We start from the raw sequence: 27,805 nt of genomic DNA, 5'->3' as shown, positions 1-27,805 counted from the left end.
TGAAACATCATTTCCCACCTTTTGCCAGTCTGAGTAACTACATGTAACTCCTATTCTCAGCTTCATGGTTAGTAGTCAGCTTTCTATCCATTCTGCTACTTGTCCCCTGACTCTGACCTTAGTCATGAGTCTGCAATGCGGTGCATTACAAGAAGCCTTATGAAAATCCAAATATATTACATCTACTGCATTTCCCTTATCTACCCTTTCTGTTACTTCTTCAAAGAATTCAATACGATTGCTCAAGCATGACCTTCCGTTTGAAATCCGTGCTGAATATTCTTTATTATTTTTTCGATTTCTAGATGTTTTTCCAATACAACTTTGAGTAAAGATTCCATTATTTTTCCTGCCACCGACCTTAAATTAATTGCTCTATAGTTCCCTGGATTTTTTCTATCTCCCTTTTTAAATATAGGATAAACATTAACTGTCAACCAGTCCTCTGGCACTATTCCCTCTTCCAATGAATTTTCATATATATGTAATAGTGCCTCTGCTATCTCTTCCCTAACTTCTTTTAATATACGTGGATAAAATCCATCCGGACCAGGGGTGTTATCCTCTCTAATTTGATGAGTTTATCAATTATCTCCCCCTTTCTATCTTAAATGTCTTCAAATCTTTTTTGAATTCTTCTTCTAATGTCATGCTCACCTTGTTAGTCTCCCTGATCAATAATGAGACAAATATTTGTTGACCAATAATTGTTTAATATTTCTGTCATTTTGCCGTCATTACTTGTGAGTCAATCATGTGTATCACTTCGTGGCCCTACCCCATCGTGTTTTTTCTTTTGTTATTTATGTTATATACTTTACTTTTTTATATTCCTTGATAATTTAATTTCGTAGTTTCTCTTTGGTGTTCTAATTGTTTTGTTTTACTTCTTTCTTCACCTTTTCGTATTCCCTTTTGTCGTTCTTTGTGTATCCCTTTTTCATTACTTTCAATCATGCCCTTCTTTCTTTATTCATCCAGGGTGTGCCATTACTGGCTCTGTTACTCTGTCTGTTTCTCTGACACTCTGTCTCTGCTTCTCTCTCTATCCATCTCTCTCTGTCTCTTTCTCTGTCTGTCTATCTCTCTCTGTCCCTCTCTCGTTGTACCCCCTCCCTATCTCTCTCTTTGTCTCTGCTTCCCTCCCTGTCTCTCTCTAACCCTCTCTCTGTCTCTGTCTGTATGTCGATCTCCCTCTCCCTGCCAACCTCTCTCACTGCCTCTTTTTCTATCTCTCTACCTACCTGTTCCTCGCTTTTTGCCCCCTTTATGTCTCTCTGTCTCTGCTTCTCTCTCAATTCCCCTCTCTCAACCTTTTCCTCTTCTCTCACAATAGGGCAATGACAGTAGGGGATACCAACTACCCTAATATTAACTAGGATAGATTCAGTGTAAAAGGTAAAGAGGGCGCAGAATTCACAAAATGCATTCAGAAGAACTTTTTCAGCCAGTTCGTAGCAAGCCCAACAAGAGCGGGTGGGCGGAGGAGGGGGGGGGTGGAGGGGGGAGGTGGGGTGTTCTGGACTTAGTTTTGGGAATGAAGCTGGGCAGGTGGAAGGAGTATCAGTGGGAGAGCTTTTTCGTGGAAGTGATCAAAATTCAGTTAGATTAAGCGGAGTTATGGAAGAGGACAAATATAGAACAGCAGTTGAAGGTCCCAAGTGGACTGGAGACGATTACTTGAAGGGAAATCCGTGTCAGACCAGTGGGAGGCATTCAAGGAGGAGGTAGAGATGGTTCGGAGCAAATATGTTCCCACAAAGAAAAAGTGTGGGTCTCCTAAATCTAGCGCCCCCTGGAAGTAAAGGCGCATACAGGGTAGGACAAGGCAAAAAAGGGAAGCTTATATCAGATACCGAGAGCATAATACTGCAGAAAGCCTAGAGGAGTATAAAAAGTGCAGGGGTGAAATTAAAAAGGGAATTAGGAAAGCAAAGACAGGGCATGAAAAAATATTGGAACGTAAAATCAAGGAAAACCCAAAGATGTTTGATAAATGCATAAAGCGCAAGAGGATAACTAAGGAAAGAGTAGAGCCTATTCGAGACGAAAAAGGTAACCGGTGTGTGGAGATGGAAGACGTGGGTATGGGTCTTAATGAATCCTTTGCGATTGTCTTCACAAAAAGGGGGAAGATGAAGACATTGTAGTTAAGGAGGAGTGTGAAATTTTGGATGGGATAAACATAGTGAAGGAGGAAGTATTAAGGGGATTAGCATCTTTGAAAGTAGATAAATCGCCAGGCCTGGATGAAATGTCACCAAGGCTGTTAAGAGAACCAAGGGAGGAAATAGCGGAGGCAATAACCATCATTTTCCAATCCTCTCTGGCTAAAGGTATGGTGCGCGAGGACTGGAGGACTGCTAAAGTTGTACCAATGTTTTAAAAAGGAGACAGGGATAGACCGAGTAATTACAGGGCAGTCTGCCCAAACTCGGTGGTGGGCAAATTATTGGAATCAATTCTGAAGGACAGTATTAATCGTCATTTAGAAAGGCATGGATTAATCAAGGACAGTCAGCATGGATTTGTTAAGGGAAGGTCGTAACTGACTAACTTGATTGAATTTTTTGAGGAGGTAACAGCGAGGGACGATGAGGGTAGCGCGATTGATGATCCGACATGGAATTTAACAAGGTTTTTGACAAGGTCCCAGACAAGGTTGCAGACTGGTCAGAAAAGTAAAAGCCCATGGGATCCAAGAGAAAGTGGTAAGATGGATCCAAAATTGGCTCAGTGGCAGGAAGCAAAGGTTAATGGTTGACGGGTGTTCTGTGACTTGAAGGCTGTTACCAATGGGGTCCCTCAGGGCTCAGTGCTAGGTCCCTTGCTTTTTGTGGTATATATCAATGATATAGAATTAAATGTAGGGGGCATGAATTCGAAATTTGCAGATTAAACAATAATTGGCGGTATGATTGATAGTGACGAGGAAAACTGTAGACTGCAGGAAGATATCAATGGACGGGTCAGGTGGTCAGAAAAGTGGCAAATGGAATTAAACCCAGAGAAGTGTGAGGTGGTGCACTTGGGGAGGGCAAACAAGGCAAGGGCAAACAAGGCAAGGGAAAACACAGCAAATTGGAGGATACCAAGAGCTGTAGAGGAATAGAGAGACCTTGGAGTGCATATCCACTGATCTCTGAAGGCAGCAGGACAGATAGATAAGGCGGTTAAGAAGGCATCCGGGATACTTTCCTTTATTAGGCGAGGCATAGAATACAAGAGCAGTGAGGTTATGATGGAACAGTATAAAACACTAGTTAGACTACAGCTTGAGTAATGCGTAGAGTTCTGGTTACCACATTACAGGAACGATGTGATTGCACTGGAGAAGGTGCAGAGGAGATCTACAAGGATGTTGCCAGGACTGGAGAATTTTAGCTGTACGGAAAGATTGGATAGGCTGGTGGTCTTCTCTTGGAACAGAGGAGGCTGAAGGGAGATGTAATTGAGGTGTATAAAGTTTTGAGAGGCCTAGATAGAGTGGATAGGAAGGACATATTTCCCTTAGCAAAGAGGTCAATAACCAAAGGGCATAGATTGAAAATAATTGATAGAAGGATTTGAGGAGAGCTGAAGATAAGACCATAAGAACATAAGAGACAGGAGTAGGAGCAGGATATTTAGCGCTTCGAGCCTGCTCCGCCATTCACTGATTCTGGCCTCAACTCCACTTTCCCGCCTGTTCCCCACATCCTTTGACTCCCTTCCTGAACAAAAATGTGTCTAACTGAGCCTTCAATATATTCAATGACTCAGCCTCCACTGCTCTTTGGGTCCAAGAATTCCAAACGTTCACAACCCTCTGAGAGAAGAAATTTCTCCTCATCTCCGTCTAAAATGGGCGACCCCTTATTCGGAGACTACGCCTCGTAGTTCTAGATTCCCTTTTGCCGGGAAACATCCTCTCAGCATTTACACCATCAAGCCCCCTCGGCATCTTATATATTTCAATAAGATCTCTCATTCTTTAAACTCCAGTGAGTATAGGCCCAAGCTGCTCAATCTTTCCTCATAAGAAAACTCTTCCATACCCGGAATCAACCTATTTAACATTCTCTGAACTGCCTCCAATGCAACTATATCCTTCTCTTTGTCTTTCTGTCTGTCACTGTCTGTCTCTCTCTCTCTCTCCGTCTCCCTCTCTCTGTCTCTCTCTCTCTCTGTCTCTCTATCCCTGTGTGTGTCTCTCTCTATCTCTTTGCCTTTGTCTCTCTCTCGCTGATACTCCCTGTCTCTCTCGCTCTCACTCTCTATTTCTCAGTCCAATTCTCTGTCTTTTTCTCTGTGTCTCTCTTTCTCTGTCCCTCTCACTCTGTCTCCCTCTTCATCTCTCTCTCTGTCTCGGCCTCTCTCCATCTCTCTATATGTCCCTCCCTCTGTCTATTTCAATGTCACTCTCTCTCTCTGTTCCTCTCGCCTCTCTGTTTCTCTGTCTGTTTTTTTTCTCTGTCTCTCTACCTCTCTCTCTCTCTCTGTCTCTCTCTCCCTCTCTCTCTGTGACCCTCTCTCCCGCTCTCTCTCTTTTTGTCGGTCTCTGGCTGTCTCTCTCCCCCTCTTTCTCTCTATGTCTTTATGTCTCGCTCTCTCTCTGTCTCTGGCTCCCTCTTTCTGTGTCTCCGTTTCTCCCTCTCTCTCTGTCTCCCTCTCTCTCTCTTCCTCGCTCCCTCTCCCTCTGTCTCTCTCTCTCCCTCTCCTTCTCTCTTATTCTTCCTGTCTCTGTCTCTCTCTTTCAGTTTCTCTTTCTGCCCATCTCTTTAAATTAATTGTTGCTGAGTAACTAGAGAAGGTGGGGTTGTTCTCCTTAGCGCAGGGAAGGTTAAGGGGAGAAAAAATAGAAGTGTTTGCAATCATGAGGGGTTTTGATACATTAAATAAACTGAAACCGCTTCCAGTTGCTGAAGGGTCCGTAAGCAGAGGACACAGATTTCAGGTAATTCGAAAAAGAACCAGAGATGATGTGAGAAGAATTTTTTGATGCAATGTGTTGTCATGATCTGAAATGAACTGCCTGAAAGGGCGATGGAAGCAGATTCAATAATAACCTTCAAAAGGGAATTGGTTAAATACTTGAAGGGAAAGAAATTAGAAAAAAATACAGGGCTTTTGGGAAGGAGCAGTGGGACCAATTGGATAGTTCTTTCAAAGAGCCGGTACAGGCACGATGGGCTGAATAGCCTCCTCCTGTGCTGTGTGATCCCATGATTCTATGACTCCCAAATCTCTGCTTATTACTTTCACACGACTTAGAAAATACTCCGATTTATATTTCTGGGGTTGAAAGTGGATCATCTCATATTTCCCGCCAGTCAGAGCACATTCCCTTTCTCCCTACTCTCTATCTCCTCACTTCGCCCTGGTCCTTTTGCCAATTATCTTAAACCGTCAACCAATTGCCAAATATATTGTTTAAATTCCAGTACTCAAGTCATTAAAAGCTACTAAACAGGTACAACACGGAATCAAGATGGCGAATGCAATTATGGCCTTTATCCAGAGGGGGCTGGAATACAGAGGGGAGGAAGTGAAGCTTCAGTTGTACAGAGTGTTCGTCAGACCCCATCTGGAGTGTTATGTTCGGTTTTATGCACCCCAACTTAGGAAAGATACATTGGCCTTGAAGGGAGTGCAACGCAGATGCACCAGAATGATACCGGGGCTAAAAGGGTTCAATTATGAGGACAGGTTACATAAACTTCGCTTGCATTCCTTTGATCATAGATGATTGATGGATGATCTGATCTAGTTGTTTGAATTTTAAAGATTTGTGGTGGGAATCTCCGAATTTAGGGCCTAGGCAGCTGAGGGCACGGCTGCCAATGGTGGGGTGATGGAAATTGGGGATGAGCAAAATTGGAGGAGTGCAGAAATCTTGGAGGGTTGTAGGGCTGGATGGGGTTACAGAGATAGGGAGGGGTGAGGCCTTGGTGGGATTTGAAAACAAGGATGAGAATTTTAATTTCGAGGCGTTGCTGGACCGGTAGCCAATGTAAGTCAGCGAGCACAGAGGTGTGGGAGAACGGGACTGGGTGAGAGTTAGGATACAGGCAGCAGAATTGTGGATGAGCTGAAATTTACGGAATTTGGAAGGCTGGAGGGAGGCCAGGAGAGCATTGGAATAGTCAAGTCCATAGGTAATAAAGGCAAGGATATGTGTTTGAACAGCCAATGGGCTAAGTTATGGGCGGAGACGAGTAATATTACAGAGGTGGAAGTAGGCGGCCTTGGTGTTCGGGAGGACATGGAGTCAGAAGTTCAGCTCAGTTCAATTAGGACACCAAGGTCGCGAACAGCCTGATTCAGCCTCGGACACTCGCCACACTGAGGGATGGAGTTGGTGGCCAGGGAACGGAGTTTGTGTTAGGGACCTAAGACAATTACTGCTGGTAAATTGGAGCACGAAGTTACAAAGGTGCAAAGAGAGGTTGAGTGCGTGGTTTTAACTGTAGCAGATGGTGTTCAATGTGGGGAAGTGTGAAGTAGCGCACTATGGATCTGATAAAGTCAATTCGGAATAATCCTTACATGGTGAGAGACTAGAAACTGGAGGAGCAAAGGGATTTGGGTATTCAGGTAGACAAAACACGAAAGCCTAGTGCACAGGTGCAAAAAGCAATTTTAAAAAGGCTAATGGAATGTTGGCCTTTAAGTCGAGTGGGCTGGAATACAAAGGGGAGGAAGTGATGCTTCAGTTGTTTCGAGCCTTGATCAGGCCCCTTCTGGAGAACGGTGTTCAGTTTTGGAACCAAATCTCAGGAAGAATATATTGGCTTTCGGAGGGGTTCAGTGAAAAGTGACCAAAATGATACCGCGGCTGAAAGGGTTAAATTAATTGGACAGGTTGCCAAACATCAGTTGTATTCCCTTGAGTTTTGAAAGTGGAGGGGTGATCTGATTGAGGTGTTTAAACTGATAATAGGATTCGATCGAGTAGAAATGGAAAAAGGTATTTCCTTTGGTCGGGGATTCCCTAACGATAGGGCACAAACATAAAATTAGAACTAGGACATTCAGGAGTGAAATCAGGAAGCATGTTTTCACCAAAATCTAGCACTCTCTCCCAAAAAGGCAGTAGAAGTTGGGTTAACTGATATTTTCAAAACTGATATCGATAAATTTTTATGCGGTAAGGGTCTCAAAAATTATGGATCAAACGGATCCAAATCGAGTTGAGTTACAGATCAGCCATGATCCAATTAAATTGCCGAACAGACACGAAGGGCTGAAAGCCCTCCTCCTGTTTCCATGTTCCCTCTGCTGTTGAATACTGGACAGTGCAGCATTTATCCTGAAAGGGTAATGGACGCCCTCTGCTGGTGGTTAACTGCAGTATTTAACTTTGAGAATGAAATTCAAAAACATTGACTCTGAAATTCTAATCAGATTTTCCTGATTTCTCGCCATATTCCGGAACCCCCATATATAGTGTAGGGCAGCGAAACAACATTGTGGTGTGTCTGGCAACCAGTTGTTTTTCAGACTGTAGGGGAGTATACAGTGGTGTTCCCCAGGGGTCAGTATGAGGACCGGACCACTGTTATTTTAATATATATTAATGACCTGCATTTGGGTATAGAGGGCATGATTTCAAAATTTGCAGATGACTCGAAACTCGAAAATGTAGTAAACAATGTGCAGGATAGTAACAGACATCAGGAGGACATGGACAGACTGGTGAAATGAGCAGACACATGGCAGATGAAATTTAACGCAGAGAAATCTGAACTGATACATTTTTGTCGGAACAACGAGGAGAAGCAATATAAATTAAATGGTACAATTTTAAAGGGAGTACAGGAACAGAGAGACCCGGGGGTGTATGAGCACAAATCTTTGAAGGTGACAGTAAAGTGGAAAAGGCTGTTAAAAACGCATAGGATCCTTGGCATTATTAATAGAGGCATAGAGTACAAACTCAAGGAAGTTATGCTAAACCTTTATAAAACCTTAATAACTTGGTTAGGCCTCAGCTGGAGTATTCTGATAAATTTTGGGCACCTCACTTTAGGACGAATGTCAAGGCCTCAGAAGGGGTTAGAGTTAGGGTTAGGGAAGAGATTTACAAGAATGCTCACAGGGATCAGAGATTTCAGTTATTTGGAGAGACTGGAGAAGCTGGGGTTGTTCTCCTTGGAACAGAGAAGGTTAAGTGGAGATTTGATAGTGGTGTTCAAAATCATGAACGGTATTGACAGAGTAATTAAGGAGAAACTGTTTCCAGTAACAGAAGGGGCGGTGACCAGAGCGCACAGATTTAAGGTGATTGGCAAAAGAACCAGAGGCGACATGAGGAATTACTTTTTTACGCAGGGAGTAATGAATGCAGTGCCTGAATGGGTGTAGAAACAGATTCAATAATACATTTCATAAGGGAATTCAAAAGGAAAAACACATAGGGCTATGGGTAAAGAGCAGAGGAGTGGGGCTAATTGGATCGCTCTGTCAAAGAGCCGGAACCAGTACGATGGGCCGAATAGCCTCCTTCTGTGCTGTGCCACACCATGACACTATGATAACGTGTTTAATATATTCAAAGAAAAAGCGATAAAGGCAAAAATTCCAACTAAAATATTTAATACATGTATTTTATTATTGAATGCTATTTACATTGTACATCACCACTTATGTTATGAGACTGCAGCAGTCTCTGTACATCGAGTATAAGGTGGGAAAACATCTGTTGTTCAAGTTTTTGTATTGGTGGATGGACAGTTACAATAAATGGATATAAAACAGGCAGACCATTCATTGGATCTCCTGCGGGTTCTGAACCTCCTGCAATGAAGAGATATGAAAAAGTGAAGCGATCACAAAATGAAGATCCTGTAAACTCATAATTAATCAACACAGCTTCTTAATCTCTATTACAGGATCCGCGTATATACAGTATTAACAGACTGAGAAATGATCCGAAATACATTCTTTCCGTTTTACATTTGTTAATTACACAGAACACATACACTTTCAGACAGAATATGGAGAAAAAACAAATCCAGTTATTTCAACACAAAGTGACATGGTGATCGATTAAAATAAAGTGATGTTTATATTGTGATGAAAAGCACATTCAGCGTCTTCACGCTGTTGGAAAAGTTAATGGACATTCTCTCAGATTTCACACAGAATATTTCGTGCCAGTCTCTGTCACGTCTCGGGACATCACATCCTGGATTTAACGTTGACTTTTTTCTGGAAGGGAAAAAACACATTGAGAGAGAGGGAAAGAGAGAAAGAGAGAGAGAGAGAGAGAACGGTGAAAACAATTCCCACCAACACACCATAGAATCAAATGTAGTCTTTCTTCACTAGTAAATACTCAGAATATTCTCTCTGATATGTCACGTCAACGAGCTGCACGAAACACATTCCCCCCTATCATACGATAGACAGAATATGGTTGGTATAAAGGGAACTTTTATTTCAATAATAACGATGCAGCTTGTTCTCTTTTATAATTATAGAATTATAAACTGTAGAAAACACATTCCCCACAATCAGAAAATATAATTAAAGACAACCTTATTAAAGGGCCTTTTATTTAAATACTAAAGACACAGCATATTTTCTCTGATATTTTCCATTACCAACCGCAGAACACACTCGACATTATAACAGAATGGATATCACACGGGACTGGACACTCCCCCAGCACTGGGATATCAGGGATAGAAACAACTGCAGTCCTTGGTTAATATGTGCAATAATCAATATCACCCGGGACTGGACTCTCTCCTAGCACTGGGACACAAACAATTGAACAAACAATAAAACGCTGCTCTTACCGATTTGATGTAGAACTTATACTATTTTAAGCCACAATCTCACTGTCCATCGGTGGCCAAATGTCCGGGGCTGCGTCCGAGTCATGGACAACATCGTCATTTTTTCCGTGAATGAAAGGGACAGGGAAACCGGGCTCAGTGCGGGTCTGAGAGCTGTATACTGTGGGGAGAGAGAGATTATGGATTAATGATGGGATTGAAACCGGGATCAGTGCGGGTCTGAGAGCTGTATACTGTGGGGAGAGAGATTATGGATTAATGATGGGATTGAAACCGGGATCAGTGCGGGTCTGAGAGCTGTATACTGTGGGGAGAGAGATTATGGATTAATGATGGGACTCAGTGCGGGTTTGAGAGCTGTATGATGTGGGGAGAGACAGATTGAGTATTAATATTATGATTGAAACTGCAGTGTATATCTGTATGCTATATATTTGTGTCACCGCCGATTGGAATGGAATTCAAAACAGCGCCAATACATCAATACGTCAGTACATTCCTACAGAGGGGGCTGGTGAATTCAGGAATATCAGAGATTGAACTCACCGAGAGTGCAGAGATCACCGCCGGCTCTTGTGAGTGTGGGCGGATCATCAGGGTCACTTTCCAGCGGGAAGTGACCGACCTGCGTGTCAATGGCTCCAGGTTCAACATCGTCATAATCGCCCGGAACCGAACCTGGGAGGAAATAGTGATTCTCACTGAAACCAAATGATAGAACTCGGAACTTAGAATTATATTATTATCAGTCAATCTCCCTGGGACTTGCAGGGAGGGACAGTGGAGCAATTGTATTTTTCAGGTGAAGTGGGGTGAGAGGGCTGGTAATTATTGGATCATGATGTGCAAAGGTAGTTTAGTCTCCGTTTAAAACTCACACATCCTCTCCTGATATGTTGAATGTACATTATAAATTCCTTTGTCCAAATTTCTAACAGAAGCTTCCAGTGTCCACCTGTCAGGCTGGAATTGCTTCTCCCGTCCAGTGAATCAACTACAGAGCCGTCACTGGTGGGACGGTGTAATTACAGTGTGACCGTTCACACCGCCAGTTTCCGCTGTAAATGTGAACATCGGAATTTGTCATCGAAGTAAATTGACAGGCCGTACGTGCAGATGTAACTTTTAAAATCTGCGATTTGAATTAGATTGAATGTCATTATAATCAGAATGCTAATGGATTCAGAGTCATTTTCTGTTTATAAAATCGACTATTATAAATCTGATAACATATTGATATAATTGAGCCTGTCGATTCAACGTGTCTGGAAGAGCACTCGTTCGCGTGCTGAGAACACACTCTGTTGCAACTTTTACAACTCAACTGAAGATTGTATAATTATTTGAAATCTGCTGAATTGCTGAATTCATTTTTCACAGAACTTGAAGATGCAATTGTTCTCGTGAATTACATTAAGCCCAGTTAGGAACCGCATTCCCAAGGAAATCAATGTGACAGACCCATTTTCCCACATTCCAGGAATATCAGAGTGACGGATCCACTTCTCCCCACACTCCCAGTAATACCAGAGTGACGGATCCACTTCCCCTGCACTCCCAGTAATATCAGAGTGACGGATCCACTTCCCCCACACTCCCAGTAATATCAGAGTGACGGATCCACTTCCCCTACACTCCCAGTAATATCAGAGTGACGGATCGACTTCCCCCACACTCCCAGTAATATCAGAGTGACGGATCCACTTCTCCCATCCCAGTAATATCAGAGTGACGGATCCTCTTCTCCCACACTCCCACCCCTATTGTTTCACTGAGCGCAAACTGACCTGCACTAGAACTGATTTTGTGCTGTTACCTGTGGTCATTGACATATGGACCGAGTTTGTCTCAATTCGGTTTAAAATAATGCAGCCTCAATACGCAGACAGCGGAGACGTTAATGAGACCAAAGCGTCTGGGATTTAAACCAGAGAACGGGAGGGTCCTGTAATATCGCACTGAATCACCCACCCAAACAGCGCACACATTTCACATTCCATAGAGAAATGTGAGGAAATACATTCAACGGAATTTTTCATTCCATGATACTACTGGGTACAAACAGGATACATTTGCTTCAAATCCAAAGTATTTTTGCAATCTTTTGTAACTAAAATCCCTCTCCAGAACCGCGGGTCATTGGCAGTGTCAATTTACTTTGAATAACTCTGATGTCTTCAGTTCTTGGTTTTCGACAGTAGAGATCATGAACACATCAAAGAGATCGTGGGAAGTGAAAATGTACCCACCCTGATCACTGGAGGAGATCCCTTCATAATCTTCTGATCCCGGATCATTGACACCCAAACTGGTGTAATATTCGATATTATTGAGGGAGTCAATGGAACTGGAAACTGTGAAACACAAAACATGGATGGTTATTGGAGAGATTGATTGGGAAACCGGAACAAATAATATCAAACCTTCAACGTCCCTGTGTTAATGTCCTGGAATTTGTTACAAGGGGAAGACCGATCACCATCTTCTCAGGAGAACTAGAGATCGACAATAAATGGACCCAGAACACCTTCACCACACGGACTGTGGTGATTCAAACAGATGGCCTACCACCACCTTCTCAGGATAACTAGGGATGGACAATGAATGCCGTCGCTACCAGTTATACCCACATCCCGTTAATGAATAAGAAACAAACTGGGCAGCCCGATAATAACGATTCTGTTACACAGAACAGAGCAGACACATTAATACAAATTATCGTCCGGTAGTCTCGATAATATCTCACATATCAGAGAAGAAACAATAATACAGAGTAAAGCCCGTTAGTAAAGAAGCTCTCAGATATCAGAACAATGGGAATCTTCCCAAAGCCAATACTGGGATCATTATACACAAGGACACAGAGACGGTCTCACTGTGTTAGGAATTCTTCACATGGGAACAATGAAAGGCCCAGAGGGAATCTTCCCAAACTCATTCCTGTTGTTACTATACACACGGACACAGAGACTCTCTCACTGTGATAACAATATCTCACATGGGAACAGTGAGATATTGCTGATCGTTTTCAGTCAGAACAGTTACAATTAAAATGGATATTTAAGGAAAGCGGAGCCTATCCAGTAAAGATTCGTATCAAAGGAAAAGTACAGACCTGATCCACGGAGCTGAGTGGAATCCTCGCCGGGTGGAATATTCTCAATCTCTTCATAAATTGCTTGGTACAAACCAACAGGCGAACCCCTGCCGCGAGTGACAGCACCTGTTGGAGGGAGGGCGGGGAGATTAACATTTTGTTTCATTCCACGCACATTTACCACTAATTTGTGTGCGAATAAATCCAAATCACAGAGAAGCTGATAGTCAAAGAACAAAGGCAGGTAGTGTGGACAGGGAAGGGATTTTCGTGTGTGCATGCATGCGCACGTGGGTTTGAGTATACGTACGTGCCTGTATGAGTGTATGAATGTTTGTTATGTGTGTGTTTGAGTATCAACAAGTGTGCATTTGTATGAATGTGTGTGTATATATGTGTGAGTATGAACAAGCGTACGTATGTATGAATGTGTCTGTATATGAGTATATAAACGGATCTGTGTGTATGGGCGTGTGAGTGTATATGAACGAATGTGTGTGCATGAGTGTACATAGACGAGTGGTAGAAGTGCCTAAGGCTGGCTAGGCCAAAAACTCTGGAGTTCCCTCCCTAAACCACTCCGCCTCTCTACTTCTCTCTCTTTCTTTAGGACGCTGCTGAAAGCCTGCCTCTTTGACCAAGCTTTTGGTCCCCAGTCCTAATATCTCCTTATGTCGCTTGGTATCACATTTTGCCTGATTACGCTCCTGTGCATCGCCTTGGGACGATTTACTACCTTAAAGGTGATATTTAATTTCAAGTTCTTTTTGTTGTCCATGTGGTGTGTGTGTTTGTGTGTGTGTGTGTATATATATGTGTGTGCGTGCATGTGTGCTTGTATATATACATCTATATGTCTACGTGTTTGTAAATGTATAGCTGTTTGTATATGTATGTCTGCATGTATGTGTTCGTATATGTATATCTCTATGTACACATATGTCACTTGGAAATATGTTTGTATATGTCTATCTATACTATAAGAATTTGCGTGGTTATACGTGTCTGTATATGTAAATCTATATGTATACCTGCTTTTATATAGTAGCTGTTTGTATAGTTATATCTATCTGTACACATGTTTGTATCGGCATGCGTGCGTGTATACGTGTTTGTATGTGTATTTATGCGTGTATACGTGTTTGTGTACGTTTATTTGCGTGTATAGTTGTTTGTAAACGTGTGTGTGCATGTATACGTGCTTGTATACGTATGTGAGCGTGTATACGTGCTGTGTACGTATGTGTGTGTACACATGCTGTACACTTGTGTGCGTTTACACAAATTGTGTACGTAAACGTGCTCTATACGTATTTGGGCATGTTTACGTGTTGCATACGTATGTTTGCGTGTATACATGTTTGTATATGTATACATATGCGCATATGTATTTGTATATGTATATCTGCATGTACACGTGTTTTATATGTATATCTACATGTATACGTGTTAGTACATGTACATCTATAAGCATGCGTGTTTGTATATATATATATATATATATATATATATATATATATATATATCACGTTGCATATAGATAAACATAGACAATCACGTGTAGATATAGATATACGTATACAAACACGTATACATGCAGATATACATATGCAAACAGATATACATATTAAAACTCGTATGCACATAGATATACATATACAGACACGTAAACATGCAGTTATATATATATATATATGCAAAAACGTATACATATACAAACACGTATACATATAGATATACATTTTCAAATAAGCATATATGCACACACATAAACAAATACGTATACAGATAGACATACATATAAAACAGATATATATATATATATATCTATGTGGATACGTGTTTGAATATGTATATCTGTTTGAATATGTATTTATGTTTGTATATGTATATCTGCATGCATACGTGCTTGTCAATGTGTCTGTATGCACACGTGTCTATTTATATATCTACCTGTAGACGTGTTTGTATATGTACATCTACACGTATACGTGTTTGTATCTGTATATCTGTATGCATACGTTTGTGTATTATGTATATATTTTTGTATATATATATATATATATATATATATATATATATATATATATATCTGCATGCATATCTGTTTGTATCTGTGTATCTATATGTACATGTGTTTGTATATGCATATCTGTTTGTATCCGTATATCTATCGGTATACATGTTTGTATACGTGTGTATATATGTATGCGTTGTCGTATATGTATGTCTATATGAATGCGTGATTCTATGTGTATCTATATGTATATGTGTTTGCATATGTAGATCTGTTCGTATATGTGCATGTTTTTGTGTTTGTATATGTATGTCTGCATGTACACATGTTTGAATATGTATACGTGTTTGTATATGTGTGCATGTTTATGCATGTATACGTGTTTGTGCATGCGTGTCTGCATGTGTGCGTGTTTGTGCGTGCTTGTGCATGTATACATGTTTGTGAGTGTTTGTGCATGTATGCATCTTTGTGCGTCTATATGTGCATATGTGCGTGTCTGTGTGTGTTTGTGCATGTATGTATGTTTGTGCTTGTATATCTGCATATGTGCATGTTTGTGCGTGTTTGTGCATGAATACATGTTTCTGCATGCACGTCTGCATGCATGCTTTTGTGCACGTGTTTATGTATGTATATCTATCTGAATGCATGCACGGGTACGCAGACGTGTGTCTGTCTCTCTCTCTTTCTCTGTTCGTCTATATCTCTCTCTGCGTCTCTCTCCATATATATATATATATATATATATGTCTATGTGTGTGCGCATGCCGACGTGTGTGCGCATGCCCCCATGTGCGCATGCCCCCGTGTACACGTGTGTGTGGACAGTATCAGTATGGAGGACCGACTAAGGAGGTCATGGTTTCTTGGCCTGTTCAGTCAGTATGAGAAGTGACTTGCTGTGAACAGAGAGCAGGAGTGTGTTGGGTGGGTGAGATGTGAGTGGAATAGTTGTGCTGGGATGTAGAATAATCACTGGCGAAAGCAAAAAGTCACCTCTCAAAATGACGGACAGAAGCTGGTCAGAGATTTCAAGATTGGACTTCCGGACCCCAGAAATTGAAGGGGTGGAACGGATACCCAATGGATCAGGGAAGAATAATAGTCAAATAAATAACTGAAAGCACAGCCCAAAACAGTTCAATTAAACTTTCTGTTGCATTGTTGCAACAAGTAAATTTTTCTGGAATCTCATTTACCGGCTGACATCCTGGGACGGTGAATGTGGACACTTAAGGGAAGGTCGTGCCTGACTAACTTGATTGAATTTTTTGAGGTGGTAACAAGGAGGGTCGATGATGGTAGCACGTTTGATGTAGTCTACATGGATTTTAGCAAGGCTTTTGACAAGGTCCCAAATGGCAGACTGTTCAAAAAAGTAAAAGCCCATGGGATCCAAGGGAAAGTGGCAAATTGGATTCAAAATTGGCTCAGTGGCAGGAAGCAAAGGGTAATGGTCGACGGTTGTTTTTTTGACTGAAAGTCTGTTTTTAGTGAGGTTCCGCAGGGCTCAGTACTGGGACCATGTTTTTTGTGTTAAATATTAATCATTTACATTTAAATGTAGGGGGGCATGATAAAGAACTTTGCAGCTGATACAAAAAATGGCCATGATATTGAGGAGGAACGCTGTAGACTGCAGGAAGATATCAATGGTCTCGTCAGGTGGGCAGAAAAGTGGCAAATGGATTCAATCCGGAGAAGTGTGAGGCAATGCACTTGTGGAGGGCAAACAAGGCAAGGGAATACACAATAAATGGGGGGATACTGAGGTGTAGAGCTAGATTGGGACCTTGGAACCTTGGAGTGCATGTCCACAGATCCCTGAAGGTAGCACGACTGGTAGACAAGGTGGTTAAGACGGCTTACGGAATATTTTCCTTTATTAGTCGCGGCATAGAATATAAGAGCAGGGAGGTTATGCTGAAACTGTATAAAACACGAGTTCGGCCACAGCTGAGTACTGCGTACAGTTCTGGTTACCACATTACAGGAAATATGCGATTGCAATAGAGAGGGTGCAGAGGAGATTTAAAAGAATGTTGCCAGGAGTGGAGAATTTTAGCTATGAGGCAAGATTGGATCGGCTGGGGGGTTTTTTTGGAACAGAGGAGGCTGAGGGGTGATTTAATTGAAGTGTATCCAATTATGAGTGACCTAGATAGAGTGGACAGGAAGGACCTATTTTCCCAGCAGAGAGGTCAATAACCAGGGGGCATAGATTTAACGCAATTCGTAGAAGGATTAGAGGGGATTTAAAAAGTACTTGGATATGCAATTGAAATGCTGTAACCTACAATGCTATGGACCAAGTGCTGGAAAGTGAGATTAGGCTGGGTAGCTCTATTTCGACCGGCACAGATACGATGGGTCGAATGGCCTCATTCTGTGCCGTAAATTTTCCATGTTTCTATCTTTCAAATAATTCACCGTTTAAATGTCATATTTTACTAATTCGGGCAGCACATTGAACGGAACAAATCGCCAAAAGCGGATTAAGATTTCTTTCTGACAATACCACGTGAGACTCTCTCTATGGAAAAGTACAATGTACTGGAGTCCCGCCAGGATATGAAACAATATCCGAGATCCAGTGTTCGTTCAGCGGGAGGATTTGAGCCTTACCTCTTCTTGTTGACTTTCTCTGTATTATCACCATCAGTGCGATCAACTCACAGATTAGAAGGACTCCAAGGGTTATGCAGACGACAACAGGGATGGATGTGCCTTTACCTCCCTGTCCTTAATCATAAGATTACAGAAAGATGTATTACAGCCACAGTCCGCGTTGTGTATTAAAACGTTTACAATAAATGTTTATTAATTGAATGCACTGCTCATGCGCAATGAGTCGCGCTAAACATTCCCCAATAACTATGCTGCACATTGTACCAGAGAAAAGTATGAGCGGGTCAGAATTATAGAGACCGAGTCCCAGCCCCGCCTCCCATGTACCTGCTGAGTACAGGACAGTTCAAGTATAGTCAGAGACCGGGGATTAACGGGCTTTAAACCGATCTCTTTCAAATACTCGGGAAGGAAAAAGCGTTCCAGTCATTTTGAAGCTAGTCACATGAACTTCAGAAATGATCAAAAGTAACAATAAAGTGTTATTATTAATAAGAATGAGAATAATAATAAGTATAGGAGCATGGAAACATTCGGAACAGGACTACACCATTCAGCCCCTCGAGCCTACTCAGCCATTCAATAAGATCATAGGTGACCTGTACCTCAACTCCAGTTACCGTATATGCTCCATATCCCTTGCTACCCTTAACCAACAGAAATCTATCTATCTCAGGATTGAAAGCTCCAAGTAACCTTGCAACCATCGCATTTTGAGGGATAGAATTCCAGATATTTGCGACAATTTGTGTGAAAAATTGCTTCCTGATTTCGCTCCTGAATGACCTCGACCTAATTTTAAGATTATGTCCCCTTGTTCTTGATTCCACCATCAAACAAAATAGTTTCTCCCTATCTACCCTATCAATTCCTTTCAACATTTGAAACACCTCGATCAGATCACACTTCAATCTTCTATGCTGAAGGGAATACAAGCCGAGTCCATGCAACATGTCCTCATAATTTAACCCTCTCAGCTCCGGAATTAATCTGGTGAATTTGCGCCAGACTCCCTCCAAGGTCAATATATTCTTTTTGAGTTGTGGTGTCCAAATCTGAACACAGTATCCCAGATGCGTTCTGACGAAGTTTATATACAACTGAAGCTTAACTTGTTCCGCTCTGTATTTGAGACACATTGAGAATTAGGCCAATTACTTTTTGTACCTGTCCGCTGGCATTTAATGTTTTGTCTACCATTTAGAAAATGCTCCGATTTATCTTTCTTGGGCCCAAAGTGGATGACCTCATGCTTGCCCACACTAAACTCTATTTTCTATAGTTCTGCACACTCATTTAACCTATCTATGTTCCTTTGCAACTTCCCGCTCCCACAATTTACTGTCCCGATTAATTGGGTGTCATCTGCAAACTTGGATATACAACTCTCTGTTCCGTCATCCAAGTCATTAATACACATGGTGAAAGTTTGAGGCCCCAGAACATATCCCTGGGGAGCACCGCTTGTCACATTCCATCAATCAGATTATGACCCTTTAACCCCACTCCCTGTCTTCTTCCTCCCAACCAATTTCCAACCCAAGTCTAAACGCTACCTGCAATTCCGTGCATTCTCATTTTCCCTACGAGTCTCTTGTGTGAAACTTATCTGATGCCTTCTGGGAGTGCACTAGAGGACATCCATAGTGTCCATAAGAGCCAGACGAGGGCCAGGCAATGGCCATCTCCAACAAGAGAGAGTCCAATCACCACTTCTTTACATTCAACAGCATTACCATCGCTGAATTACCCACCATCAACGTCCTGGGGTTCACCATTGACCAGAAATTAACTGGAGCAGCCACGGAAATAATGTGGGTACAAGAGTAGGTCAGAAGCTGGGTATTCTGCGGCAAGTGACTCACCTCCTGACTCCACAAATCCTTTCCGCCATTTAAAAGGCACAAGTCAAGAGTGTGATGGAATAACCTCCACTTGCCTGGATGAGTGCAGCTCCAATTACACTTAAGAATCTCGACACAACCCAGGACAACGCAGCCCGTTTGATTGGCACTTCATCCACTATCTTCACTCCCTCCACCATCGGCACACAGTGGATGCAGTGTGTACCATCCACAGGATGCACTGCAGCAACTCGCCAAGGCTTCTTCGATACCACCTCCCAAACCAACGACCTCTACCCCCTAGAAAGACAAGGGCTGCAGGCACATGGGAACAACACAACCTGCAAGTTCCCCTCCAAGTCAAACACCATCCTGACATGGAAATATATTGTAGTTCCTTCATCGTCGCTGGGTCCAAATCCTGGAACTCCCTACCTAACAGTGCCGTGGGAGAACCTTCACCTCACGGATTGCAGCGGTTCAAGGAGTCCGCTCGCCACCAACTTATCAAGGGCCATGAGAGATGGGAAATAAATGCTGGCCTTGCCAGCGATGCCCACATCCCATGAATGAATAAAAAAAAACGCTCGATTACCCACCTTATTAGTGACCTCCTCTAAAATCAGCTAGAATATTCAGACATGACTTACCCTGAACAAAGCCAAGCTGAATCCCCCTGAACAGCTCATATTTGTTCAAGTCACTCTATGCTTAATACACATTCTAGTCTGCACAACTGACGTTAAACTGTAGACTTGTTTTTTCTCTCCCACCCTTCTTAAACAATGGAGTAATATTAGGAAATGTCTAATCTAACGGCACAATTCCTGAATCAAGAATGATATTGGTGACCATAATAGTAATAATACAGTAAAATAAAATATTAATGCGAATGCTAAAACTGATACTCGTGATAAATACCTGCAGATGTGGACGGAGAAGCAGTAGGGGGCAAATCGGGCCCTGTGGAATATATTGTACAAACAAGACATGAACTTAAAATATTAGGAATTTTACATTGAAGATAAAAGTTGTTCCTAATTTACGAAATCAATGAGTCATTTTCACAAAACGAGGAAAATCCGGCTGCGAACCTTACCGGAACAAATCACACTGGCATCTTCCTTGTGATCACAGTCATGTTGACCTGGCGGTGAGGAACGACAGTCGGACAGAAAGGATTCACTTCCAGTGCACTTCACATCATCCAGCCAGATAACACCGTCACCACGGGCAAATGCGGCCCCTCCTGCGGCCTGTAGAGCGGGGCCGCAGCGCAGCTGTCTGCAGACAACATTGGCATCGGCCATATCCCAGGAGTCATCACACACCGTGCCCCAGCCGTTATTGGACAATATCTCCACTCTCCCGGAGCAGTTGGTGTTACCGCCAACCAGCCTCACAGGTTGTCCCAGGTCTGGCAAAGAGAATAATGTCATATTTATTTGGTAAATGCCAAGAATACAAGTCAGATATTTGGTATGAAGAGCAGGAAGCACCTGGTAAATGTCCATCTTTAGAACCAGAGTCTCGAACGCAGATACTTGAACTGTGGGATCTCTCCGGCAATTTGACATCTGTTGAGAAGAGAAACATGCTGACGGTATTAGACACCAATGTTTGAAATGACGCCCGCGCATTGAGAGGTTCGTTGTGTTACCTGAACAAACAACACCTGCATCCTCCCTGTGATTACAGTTGTGTTCACCCCACGGGTCAGACTGACACTGCCAAAGGAACGACTCGTGTGATTTACACTCCATCTCATCGAGCCAAATGGGCCCGGATCCCTCTCCGAATAACCGAGTGTTATACTGAACAGATGTGATAGGGCCGCACTGTAACTGTTTGCAGATCACTTCTGCATCCTTTGGGTCCAGATTTTCCGAGCAAACTGTTCCCCAGGTCCCATTGTAGAACACTTCCACTCTCCCTTCACAGCGATGCTGTCCATTCACCAGCCGCATCTCTTTGTGCTCTGTCAATGAAACATAAAATAACTCGTTGTGTGTTCACACTGCCCACCACATGTTTTACCGGTTGTTTTCTCTGGTTGTCGGTAATTATTTCAGAAATCTCCCGATTGAGGCTTCACGTATAACACTGCAGAAAATGAGCAGATTGAAAGCGCCCTTACCTGAACACACCACCCTCACGTCTTCTTTATGAGCACAGTCGTGTTGACCCCACGGTGCTGAGTGACAGTCCCAGAGAAACGATTCCTTACCCGAACAGTTCAGTTCATCCAACCAAACTAGGCCTGGGCCTTGTCCACACGAAGCAGGAAGTGCCGCCTCCAACGCATTTCCACAACCCAGCTGTCTGCAAACCACGTCAGCGTCGGCCAAATCCCAGGAATCATCACAAACTGAGCCCCAGGTCCCATTGTAATAAACCTCCACTCGCCCAGCACATGGACTTCCACCGTCAGACAATCTTATCTGCATGTGTTCTGTTGGACAATACGGGAGCATTGTACATATTAATCTTATCACTCAATCCAACCACTGCTTCTTCAGCGAAGAAAAAAATTCTGATGGATTTTAATGCCCTTTGATAGGTAAATGAAGGAATACCCCAGAACACCTGCCTATGCTTACATACTGCATAATGCAACTTACACCAGTACAACCCCAAGGCATCTGTCTCCACCAAAATACCGCATAATGGAAGATACAGCAGTACGAACCAAAACATCTGCCTACATTTGCATACTGCAATTCACACCAGCAGAACCCAAAATAGCTATCTACAATTATATACTGCACGATGCAACCAACACCAGTACAACACCGGAACATCTGCCTGTACTTAGATACTGCATAATATAATTAACATCAGCACAATCCGAGAACACCGGTCTACACTTACATACTGTATAATGCAACATGCACCCGTACAACCCCAGAACAGCTGTGTACACTTGCATACTTGATAATTGAACTTAAACCATATAATCCCCAAACATCTGTCATCCTTTATTACTTCATAAGAACACTTACACCAGTACAACATCAGAACATCTGTGTGCACTTACTTACGGCATAATGGACTTACACTAGTACAACCCCACAACATCTCACTGCACCTATATACGACATACTTGAACTCACCAGTACAGCCCCAGAACATCTGTCTGCGCCTACATACTGTATAATGGAACATATTTGCAACTTCGGCATTGCATTTGACCCCTGGGCTCAGCTTCCAATCACATATGCTCTCTGTCAAAAAGATCACCTCTGCAACATCGCACACCTCCGCTCCTGCCTCAGCCTGTCTGCTGCTGAAACGCTCATCAATGCCTTTGCTGGCTCCAGTACCGAATATTCCAACGCTGTCCCGGCCAGGCCTTCCATATTCCACCTTGGATAACCTTCATCTCATCCAAAGCACTGCTGCCCATACCTTAACCCGCACCAAGTCCCACTCACCAACAGCCATGTTCTCACTGGCCTACACTGGTTTCTGGTAAATGCCTCCTGTGTTATATTCTCATCCTCAGACTATCAAAATATGGCACAGCACAGAACGAGGCCGTTCGGCTCATCGAGCCTGTTCCGACTCTTTGAAAGAACTATCCAATTAGTCCCGTGCCCCTGCTCTTTCACCATAGGACTGTAATTTTTTCCCTTCAAGTATTTATCCAATTCCCTTTTGAAAGTTACTGTTGAATCTGATTCCACCACCCTTTCAGGCAGTGCATTTCAAATCATTACAACTCACTGAATTAAAAAAATGTCTCCTCACGTCGTCTCTATTTCCTTTGCAAATCACGTTAAATCTGTATCGTCTGGTTACCGACCCTTCTGCCACTGGAATCAGTTTCTCCTTATTTATTCTATTAAAATCGTTCATATCTTGAACACCTCCATCAAATCTCCTCTTAACCTTCTCTGTTCCAAGGAGAGCAACCCCAGCTTCTCCAATCTCTCCACATAACTGAACTCACTCATTCCTGATACGATTCTGGTAAATCTCTCCTCAACACTCTCTCTAATGCCTTAACATTATTTCTAAAGTGTGGTAATCAGTGTTTTATAAAGGTTTAGCATAAATTCCTTGCTTTTGTCTTCTATACCTCCATTATAAAGCTAACAATCCCATATACTTTTAAAACGGTCTTCTCAACTTGTGTACGTGCACACCCAGGTCTCTCTGTTCCTGCGCCCCCTTTAAAATTGCACTATTTAATTTATAGTGCTCGTTCTTCCTACCAAAATATATCACTTCACTCTTCATTGCATTAAATTCCATCCGCCATGTGTCTGCCCATTTCACCAGTCTGCCTTTGTTCTCCTGAAGCCTGTTCCTAACCTTCACGTTGTATGCTACATTTCCGAGTTTCTTGTCATCTGCAAACTTTGAGATTATACCATTCACACCCAAATCCAGGTCATTAATATATATCAAAAAGAGCAGTGGTCCTAATACTGACCCGGGGTAACCCCACTGTGTACTTCCCTTCAATGTGAGAAACAACTGTTCACTCACTGCACTCTGCTTTCCGTCCCTGAGCCAATTTGGATCCACGCTGTCACTGTCCCTTTAATTTCTTGGGCTTAAACCGCTCCATGACCTCGTCCCTCCCTATGTCTACAACCTAATCCAGCCCTGAAACATTTCGAGACAGAGAAACATAGAAAAAATTACGGCACAGAAGGAGGCCATTCGGCCAACCGTGTCTGTGCCAGTCCAAAAGGAGCTGCTTTCCAGCACTTGGTCCGTAAGCCTTGTAGGTTACTGCACTTCAAGTGCATATCCAAGTACTTTTTAAATGTGATAAGGGTTTCTGCCTCTATCACCCTTTCAGTTAGTGAGTTCCGGACCCCCACCACCCACTGGGTAAAAGAGGTTTTTCTCAGCTCCCCCCTAATCCTTACACCAATTACTTCAAATCTAAGCCCCTTGGTTATTGAAATCTCTGCTAAGGGAAAAGGGTCCTTCCTGTCCGCTCTATCTATGCCCCTCATAATTTCACTCTCTCGCTCATCTCTCTCTCTCTTTCTCACACCATCTCGCTCATCTTTCTCTCTCTCGCACATCATCTCCGTCAACTCTCTCTCTCACACACACACCATCTCGCTCATCTCTCTCTCGCTCTCACACACCATCTCGCTCACCACTCTCTCTCTCTCTCTCACACACCATCTCGCTTATCTCTCTCCCTCTCACACACACCATCTCGCTCATCTCTCTCTCTCTCTCACACACACCATCTCGCTCATCACTCTCTCTCTCTCACACACACCATCTCGCTCATCAGTGTCTCTCTCTCACACACACCATCTCGCTCATCTCTCTCTCTCTCACACAATCACCCTCCCTCCCTCTCTCTCTCACACCATCATCCTCCCTCTCTCTATCACACCATCACCCTCCCTCTCTCTATCACACCGCCACCCTTCCTCTCACAACATCACTCAACTAAATGACCCCTCAGCATATTCTGTTCAAGTGAAAACAATCCCAGCTTATCCTTACTTTCCTCACAGTTAAAATTCTCCAGTCCTGGCACCCTCTACGTAAATCTCCTCTGTACCTTCTGTAGTACAGTCACATCTTTCCTGTAATTTGGTGACCAGAGGTGTACGCAGTCCTCAAGCTGTGGCCTAACTAATGTTTTATGCAGTTCTAGGAGAACTTCCCTGCTCTTATATTCCATGCCTCAGCTAATAAAGGAAAGTATCCCCTATGCCTTATTAACCACCTTATCTACCTGTCCTGCTACCTTCAGGGATCTGTGGACAGGCACTCCAAAGTCCCTTTATTCTTCTTTACCTCTTAGTATCCGCCCATTTATCGTGTACTCTCTTGCCTTGTTTGCCCTACCCAAATGCATTACCTCACACCTCTCCAGATTTGCCACTTTTCTGCCCACCTGAACAGTCCATTTATATCTGCCTGCAGCCTACAGCTTTCCTCGTCCTATCAACCAAACGGCCAATTTTTGTATCATCTGCAAACTTCTTAATCATGCCCCTTATATGTTAGTCTAAATCATTATTATATACCACAAAAAGCAAGGGACTTAGTACTGAGCCATGCGGACTCCACTGGAAACAGATATCAAATCACAAATACACCTGTCGACCTTTACCATTCGCTTCCCTCCACTGAGCCAATTTTGTATCCAATTTGCCACTTTCCCTTAGGTCAGATGAGCTTTTACTTTTAGCACTAATCTGCCATGTGGGACCTTGTCAAAAGCCTTGCTAAAATCCATGTAGACTACATCAAACGCACTAGCCTCATCGACCTTCCTTTTTACCTCCTCTGCATCCCTTCAACTCTGGACCCTTTTGCATCTCCCACGCCCTTACTCCCACCATTGATGACTGTGGTTTGAGCTGTCTATGCCCCTCCGCCGGTCCACCTCTTTCTCTCCACCGATATTACCACTTTCCTCAGCAGATTAGACCTTCCCCTTTCTGGTTCTGTAAATGTGAAGCATTCACTCACCTGAACAAAGCACGCCTACATCCTCGCTGTCAGTCAGACTCTGATTGAATGTGAATGAGCTGCAGTCTCGGAGCTGCGACTCGTGTCCCTCACACTGGACATCATTCACCCACACGGGCCCTTCATCCTCTCCGTACTTTGAAGATTTATAAGCGGATATCGCATTGCCGCAGCCCAGCTGTCTGCAGACCACATTGGCATCATTTAAATCCCAGAGATTATCCCGCACTCGCCCCCAGCTGCCGTTGGAGTAAATCTCCACTCGCCCGTCACAGCGGTTTCTCCCATTTGTCAGTCTCGACGGCCAACCTTCATCTGGAGAAGAATAAATTAATAACAGCGAATAACCTGAAACTCCCAATTCGACAGGCGGGTTGCGAGCACATCCTTTCTGCCGTCTCCTGATCTCGGTGAAGAGAATCTAGAGAAATACAGAGCAGATACCAGCCGCTACTCCAGAGATTGGAAGATAAATCAGAGGGCGACCGGCCCAGGCCGGCGGTGGTTGAAGTGCTGCGATCGATGGCAGGAGCTCGGTCAGAAAATGACTCCTGGCCACTCGCAATTTGCCTCATCCAATATATTGAGGCCGGGTTCAGACAGTGCTCACATGGTCATAATAGCTATTAACTGCCCTCAGGTTCCCTTTTAAAGGGAGCGGGTTCCGAGTTAGTGATAGGATTTCATCCTTCGACATTGAGGCCAGTATAAAGGCCCTTTTAAAAATGGATTACGGTGCCAGGGGGCAGAGCTGCCACAATCAGGCCCTCACCAAATGAGGAGAATCGGTGGCGGGTGATTGCCAGGACTAATGTTTGATGACAGCGATACTATATTACAGGAAGTAGATACACAATCCAGACACAGGTAAATGGATGATTGTTAGTTTCAGCGCTGCCTGGATCACTACTCTGTAAAAATTCATGGCCCTGTTTGATTTGGAGCATAACAGGTGCATTGTGTAAATCCGTCACTTGGTCACTGGTGTATTTCTGACCGAGATCCCCAATGACCAGAAAGACACGAATTTCACCGGGTCAGTTGCACAAGTTCCTCCCAGCCACATTTTTACAATTTCAACGGTAATTTCAACTAAGCTGCAAAACAATTTTACTCTCGCATCGCCGGACATTAATCTGTTCAAACAATAGGAACCTGCAAACTAATTATTGATTTTAGCAACGTACTGAAGTCAATTATCGGAAATGACGGGCTGTAATAAACATAAAGCTCCTGACACTAGAAGAGTGATCGTGAACCAAAGGAGAGAACGAGAGGATCCATTCACTCAACATTACATTGTTCTCTATATAACACATACTGAAACGTGCAGACCAGGTATAAACTCATCTGGAAACATTTATCTGCTGCCGAATTAACGCCGAGAGTTTCCAGGATAAAGCACATCTCATCATTGCGATGAATGTTATGTTGATTGATTCATTTAAGTCGGTAACATTTGTAACGGTTTAAAATACGACAACAGGATTTCTGTGCTATAGCAACGTGAACCTGTTTTGTAGGACTTTGTACAGGATTATATAAAGTTTTTCAGCACAGAAACAAGTCATTCTGTTCCCCGGATCTATGCCGATGTTTTTGTTCCACACGAGCCCCCTACCCCCTCTCCTTACTTCACGTCACCCTATGAACATATCCTTCTATTCCTTTCTCCCTCGTGTATCTATCTAGCTTCCCATTAAATGCATCGGTGCTATTCGCCTCAACCACTCCTTGTGGCAGCGATTTCCACATTCTAACCATTCTCTGGGTAAAGACGCTTCTCCCGAATTCCCAATTTGATTTATTAGTGACTATCTTATATTTATGGCCCCTAGTTTTATATTCCCCACAAGTGGAAACAACTCCTCCCCCTCTACCCTATCGAACCGCTTCATAATTTTGAAAACCTCTATCAGGTCACCTCTCAATCTTCTCTCGGGAAAAGAGCCCAAGCCTGTTCAGTCTT

The 27,805-nt window shown here is 43.0% G+C and overlaps 1 protein-coding gene across 1 annotated transcript in view; it reads right to left on the bottom strand.

The window, feature by feature from the left end:
* Window positions 1–8,568: 8,568 nt before the first annotated feature.
* Window positions 8,569–27,805, bottom strand: part of LOC137318763 (deleted in malignant brain tumors 1 protein-like) — a 43,243-nt gene continuing 24,006 nt past the window's right edge. The window contains exons 6-17 of the mRNA XM_067981413.1: window positions 25,837–26,151; window positions 21,512–21,826; window positions 21,035–21,352; window positions 20,874–20,951; window positions 20,474–20,791; window positions 20,296–20,337; window positions 17,528–17,644; window positions 12,901–13,008; window positions 12,035–12,139; window positions 10,332–10,463; window positions 9,786–9,945; window positions 8,569–9,192 (exon numbers count right to left, since the gene is read on the bottom strand). Coding sequence (XP_067837514.1) covers window positions 9,812–9,945; window positions 10,332–10,463; window positions 12,035–12,139; window positions 12,901–13,008; window positions 17,528–17,644; window positions 20,296–20,337; window positions 20,474–20,791; window positions 20,874–20,951; window positions 21,035–21,352; window positions 21,512–21,826; window positions 25,837–26,151 — 1,982 coding nt within the window. The 3' untranslated portion in view covers window positions 8,569–9,192; window positions 9,786–9,811. The remainder of the gene's footprint in view (window positions 9,193–9,785; window positions 9,946–10,331; window positions 10,464–12,034; window positions 12,140–12,900; window positions 13,009–17,527; window positions 17,645–20,295; window positions 20,338–20,473; window positions 20,792–20,873; window positions 20,952–21,034; window positions 21,353–21,511; window positions 21,827–25,836; window positions 26,152–27,805) is intronic.

This window comes from Heptranchias perlo, unplaced genomic scaffold (assembly GCF_035084215.1).
Source record: "Heptranchias perlo isolate sHepPer1 unplaced genomic scaffold, sHepPer1.hap1 HAP1_SCAFFOLD_73, whole genome shotgun sequence".
Lineage (NCBI taxonomy): Eukaryota > Metazoa > Chordata > Chondrichthyes > Hexanchiformes > Hexanchidae > Heptranchias > Heptranchias perlo.
This window is presented reverse-complemented; position numbering and strand designations above follow the sequence as displayed.